The sequence below is a fragment of the Ammospiza nelsoni genome, chromosome 8 (assembly GCF_027579445.1).
Source record: "Ammospiza nelsoni isolate bAmmNel1 chromosome 8, bAmmNel1.pri, whole genome shotgun sequence".
NCBI classification, from domain to species: Eukaryota; Metazoa; Chordata; class Aves; order Passeriformes; family Passerellidae; genus Ammospiza; species Ammospiza nelsoni.
The window spans coordinates 11,803,013-11,809,276 of NC_080640.1; the positions used below are offsets into that span (position 1 = coordinate 11,803,013).

At 40.7% G+C, this 6,264-nt stretch overlaps 1 protein-coding gene across 1 annotated transcript in view; it reads right to left on the minus strand.

The window, feature by feature from the left end:
* CFAP58 (cilia and flagella associated protein 58) overlaps nt 1-6,264 on the minus strand; it is a 65,178-nt gene that overhangs the window by 58,328 nt on the left and 586 nt on the right. Inside the window, exon 2 of the mRNA XM_059477104.1 lies at nt 6,015-6,212. Coding sequence (XP_059333087.1) covers nt 6,015-6,212 — 198 coding nt within the window. The remainder of the gene's footprint in view (nt 1-6,014; nt 6,213-6,264) is intronic.

A 6,264-nucleotide genomic window follows, 5' to 3' on the forward strand; every position in this document is an offset into this window, starting at 1 on the left:
CACAAATTGTTCCATCTGATAGGGCTTTTTAGGGCAGGGAATGTACTGTACCATGTATACACTCCCTAGCAGCATGCATGTTGGTTACGACCTTAAAGTACCACTTGAAACAAATAATGATGACAGAAAACTTTCTCTCTTGCTGGTTTAATGAAGCCTGAATTGTAGCACTTCATTTTACTGATTACGTGGCAAAATAGGCAGTTTCAAATGGATGCTTTCAAATGATCTGATTTTACCATTAGAACTGGAGAATAATACTCGTTTTATAATGTATTCTTTTTATGTGTGACTTAATTTACAAAATACCCTATACACTGAAACATTCAAACATTTCAATGCACACTTCTAATAAAAAAAAAATCAATAAAGTTCCTTTTCTAAGTTTTGTACTCCCCTTTTTCCTCATTTTCTTTTGTACTGATGTTTCTTACATAATAAGATTACAAGGAAGATGATTATGATAAATTCCTTGATTCTAGGATTTCAGTTCTCAAGAGGACCAAACTTCTAGATCTTTAACACAAAACAATGCACATGTAATGTAATATCAAATTATACAATTATAATTTTGTGAGCAAAATACTGCTGGAAGAAAGGGACATGCTCAGAATTTAAAAAAATAATATTATATTATAAACAAAAAAGGCCCTCCAATTTACATCTCGAATATATAACTTTGATATTTTTATACTGTTTTTTATGTTTTTAAAAACAAAACATGAGTAGAAGGGAGATGGTCACCTTTGGGCTTCAGGTTCATGCTTGTGCTTGAAGGAAACAGTATAAATGTGTTTAAAAATTATACCCATGTATTAAGACATTTCCATGAGCGTCCTGGTCTGGTTGAAAAGGTCCCTGTTCACTGCTGGACTAGATGACCTTTAAAGGCCCCTCCCAACCCAAACTATTCCATGATTCTACTCTTATGTTTTTCAAACTCCTCATGAGTGTGTCCTCTGAGACTGTGTAAGTGTGACTGTACACACTGGTCTTCATGACAACTTCCATTTGAGCTAAATTCACCCAAATTCCGCAAGTTCACCCTCGTGGCAGCCACATCTCTATCTCAGCAGTGCAGAGATAGTGGGGTGAGTGTTAGGAGTCCATGGTAACTCATGCAAAAGCCCATTTTATTTTAAAGCCTTAAAACATCACAACCGGGACACAAATCAGTGTGACTGTGAAGACCCAAATATTCACATTTATTTAATTCTGCAATAAATTATATTGACAACGAGAGAATGCCTCAACAGCTTCATAAACCAGGAGCTGCACTGACACTCAAAAGGACACCTGAGTTTCTGAACTTAGCAAAAATTTACTTTCACTCTGGACGAGCCACTTAAAATTCTCTATGCTTGAGATTCATCAGTGAAGTGTAAATAACCACATCTGCCCTCCTGCAATGCTGCTGTGACTGTCATGGCTATAAATGATGCACTCATATAATAGAGAGAACCTCTGGACAAGGTGGAGGTCTTCAAGTGGGATCACTTTAAACTCTCCCTTTTAAGATGAGCACATGTCCTCCTCTGCAAAAGCCTTTCTGCTAATAAAAGCAAAAATCTCCAATAGACACAGAAGAAAAAAAAATACCTTAAATAAAAACAAATAAATCTCCATTAATAGCAAGGACAAGCCAGACCTAGAAAGTTTCAGTTCATTGAAAAAATTGCTATTTATTTCCCTGAATGTCTTTGTTCAAGATGCACATTCACTTTATGGTAAATAAGAAGAATCACTTGTCTCACCAGCTGCATAAAAGAGTTTTGCATCAGTGGCGTGTGTTGATGTGCATGAAGAAAGGGTTACTAGAGAAAAAATGTTTGCTCACTGATTTATTCGAGGTCACAACCCATGTGCAGTTAATTTAAGACATGTTTTAAACTGCAGTAGCACGAAAATGATAAGCCATTACTTCCTGAATGTAAGGATTTATGGGCTGCTGCAGAGATATAAATAATAAAGTAAAATCTCATCAAAAGATGACCCAGGAGTATGTAAGCCATTTGGGGCAGGGACCATGACAGTCTTCTGGAAAGTGTGAAAGGAGCCTTGTGAGGAGAGGATGAGGTGCTGAAGGAAAGCACGGGGGCTGGGGTGGTTCCTCCAGCCCCGCAGCTGTCGGGAGGCAGCAGCACCACACTGCGGCCGTGCCTCCTGAGCTGATCCCAGACCCCAAACACGGCTACAAACATCTCAAAATACCCGGGATGGAATGCGGGGTGAACACGTGTCCCTGCACGAGGCTCTGCTTCTCAATTCGGTTTTGCTCTGTTTACTCAGATAAAATCATCAATGGGAAATTGCCACTAAGGAAATCAAAATTTATCTACCTAATATTAAATTATTGTTTGATGTTGATTACAAATATGTTACATAAATATTACTTAATCTAACTGCAAGTCTTGTACTTTGCCCAGCAGGATGGAAATCCAGCAGAGCCTCATGGCCCCAAAAAGCAGAGATGCTTCAGGCACTGTCAGTGGGCTGACATCCTGGGAGATACCCTACAAACCAGATTGCCTTCTCAGATTTACATCAGTCTTGCAGTATTAAAAGCAACAAAAGTTACTGAAATGCATCTTACTGAAAAGGCTCCTTTTGCTCCAGTGACAGGAAATGCTATATAGTCCTCAATTATTTAATTATCTAACTGATGTTTTTACTATATTCTTTTTTAATGTCCTCTCCACCTGTTATTTTCAAACCTAATGATAGTTTTATAACAAGAACGGTTGTTCAGTTTAAATTGGATTGAGACTTTCTACTTTGTTCATAAAGATGATGCAATAGATCTCAAATAACAGTAACCTTTGATCATGTTTGGCACTAGAGTTGAGCTAACGATCTCAAGAGAGGAAACATTACCATTTTCATAAGAAGTTAAATCATAGCAATGCTTCAATTAATAGAAACACCCAAATAAAGACCTTGGTTAGTTCTGAGAAGCTAAAGCTGACAAGTGGTCTGTGTATAATGTACAATTACATGTTCTACCTAAAAAATAAAATAGATGAGAATAAAATTAATTCAATAATCCTGAAACTAAGTTGAATTTGCTATTCCCCAGTATGGTTTGAAACTGCAGAACAGTTTTCCATCCCAGTTTTTCCTCCCAGTTCTGAAACTGGGATTACTATGGCATGTTAGAAAATTCCTCTCTTGCACCCTCCTCCAAACTAAACACAGGAATTCTCCAAGACTGCTGGATGAAAGCAATGCTCTGCAGATCCCCATCACCATCACTACCCACTGTGGGCTCCTACCATCACCAGTGTTATGGTTTATGCTATGAGTCTGGCCTTCAGCTTTAGAGAGTGAGATGGGGGAACTTTTCTTCCTATATATATGTGAAGGAATAGTCTGACAGAAGTAACCCCTCCCATCCTGTTGCCCAGCATCATTAATTACTGGAGAGCCTATAAAGGAAAGCCTACAAGGCTTTTAAATACACTTGGCCCTGGAGAGCTCTTAGGTTTCTTCAAACAATAATTTGCATTACCTGCTTACCAGTTCTGACCCATGGCTGTCTTCCCAATCAGGAACATTTGGGTCTATATAAAAATGAGTTTCAAATATGTAAGGAGTCATCATGTGCTCATTAGCTTTCCAACAGCCTTTTGGTTCCAGCAGCAGAATCCAGGCCCTAATATCATATTCCTGTTCCACTCACATTTTATTCTCCAGCCTTTTAATTCTCAGCCACCAAGCCTTTCCCTAGATGAAGAGTCTGTCAGGCATCTTTCACTATTCGACACCTGACTCCTCTGGAAGGAAGAGGCTATTAGAAAAAATCTTAATACCCAGAGAAGGGTGGAGAAATCATAGAGATTTAAGATGTTTTTAAGATCAGCTGTAGGGGGTAGATGAGGACACCGTATGGTGAGCTGATCCCATCTCCCTGCACATGTCCTTGCATGATATGCAGGAGGTGTGAAATGCCCATGGGTGGGAGTCCCCCACTCCCTTCTCCCCTTGACCTGCTCCTGCTGTGCCTGCTAAAGCACCGTCCTGCTGCAGTCTCCTTCAGGCTTACACAAGGGTGGGCCCCAGCAAGGCCTGACAAGTGCAAGATTATCACTCCTGCTTCTCTCTGTGAAGTGTTAATGTAATCCCCCTGTGTACTCCAGGCTCGAGGTTGTCTCCAGCATTCTTTGATTTTTTTTATTTACTGTTTCTAATAGCTTAAGTAACTATTGATGGTTTTGTAATGAATTAGAAATACCAGTGGAAAGATTAAATTTTCAATCATCTAACATATCTGAAAGCAGCTGGGAAAAGTACCTAAAATTTGAGTCTCAGCCGAAATCCTGCTCTTGTCCTGCACCTGCTGATGGGATCTTACTATTTTAGAAATAGTATTATTATATCTAATTTCTGCTGCAGTAGTGGCCGCATCACAGAGCCACAGTTAAGTTCCAGTGTGTGAAGAACTGTGGTACTGTTACTCCGCTGCTTGCAGCTTCAGGTCCTGCCCAGCATGTGAGTAAGGTTAGCGGAGCTTGGCTCATTATCAAATAAATTACTACCTTTAGCAAGATAATGATTTCAAGTCTTCTGCAGTGCAGCAATACTCAACAATGAATCATGTCCTAGAGTTGTCAGTTGCTTCTAGCTTTCCCTCTTTCAGACTGCTGAACTGCATCAAAAGCCCCCTAACACAAATCAGATGAATGTGTCTTGGTTTGAGTTTTCCATTTATGTGTATTGAATTGTTATAATAATTTTATACCATCTTAGGTGGCACAGAAAGTAGATCCTGAATCTAGGATGGTGGGTATGTAATATAATCTGCTGAGATGTGAGTCTTCCTGTGAATAATGTTCAGGTCTTTTCCCTGTATGCCAGAGAACTGTTGCAGATACATATAAATTATAGCCACTGTAACCTATAGTGATTTGTATTGTCCAATGTGTATATCCATACAGATGCACATTCAGAATCAGTAATTTCCTCCTTATTGGGCTTTATGTGGGTGATATTCAATAGACATTTTCCTCTGGGTGAAGTGATGAATAGCTGTGATCCAGGCAAAGGAGCTGCTTTCTCTCCTCCTGCTGCTCTGAAGTTCCCAGGGGAAATAAGCAATGCATCAGACAGGCTGGGTCCTGCAGCAGGGAAGCAGGGAGATTCCAGTACTGCTCTTGCTAGAGATATTTCCATAGATTAGGACATATGAGGAAGGAATGTACTAATAACATCCAGGTTGCTAATAAAACTGAATAAACTTGATTTGGACACTGAAGAAATAATGCCTGTATACACAATTAGAATCACAAACCCTTGGAACAACATTAAAACTGTTACTTAATTCAACAAGCATTTCAGGAAATACTAAGAACAGGATGACTTAACAGTCCCAGTTATCACTCATGAGCTAGCCAGCTTCAGAACAAATCTGTTCCACCACATTTGCCTGGTTCCTTTATAATAGCACAAAGTCTTAGTGCAACATAAAACACAGACTGTCACCCACCACCGCACATGTCCACCATCTGAGCTTAAAAATAATCAAAGCAGTGGTGGTGGAGAGCATGCAACATGCCAGAGCAGTAGTAATATAAACCAGTTGCAATGCTGTGGAAAGAGGAAGGGTAGGATGTAGTTCCCTAAGTCACATAGATGCTACTATGCTCGTGCCCTTAAGCTTCCTGTGAAATGGACAGTTGTTGAGAAAAATATTTTTGTGAAAAATACAAGAGGATGGCCTTTAACTCTAGGATGAGGGTAGTGTTTGAAAACACTTTCAAAAATCCTTTACCGTGGCCCCGATCATTAGCTAACACTTGCCGTGCCTCAGTTCCCTCATCCCTACTAGGACCGAGCCTGTCAGAATTCAAAATTCGTTCGGACAAACTGTCACGAACATGGTGGGGCTGTCATGTGCACGGCAAGGAGTTGGCCCTGTGGGTCCCCTCCAACTCAGGATACGCAATGATTCTAGAGAAACTAGTACCACTTCTGGGCCACTTCTGGGGAAGGACGTTAGCAGCTCCACAGCTTTTTACGTGTGCCAGCTTGGAGCACGAAAATGGGTCAGCAGTTCCGAGATCTACTCCTTTGCTTTGATAAGAACAGCACACGGGGTTCCGCGTTTCAACTGCTTTCCTGACTTTCAGGCGCGACCACCAGGAGGTCAGAACACATCCGAGAAGCAAGATGAGCGCATTTCCTCTCCGTCCGCCGTGCCCTCGGTCCAGCACCATCTGGGACGTTAATGGGGGAGCCGAGGGGCAGATCGGACAGCGCGCTGCCGCC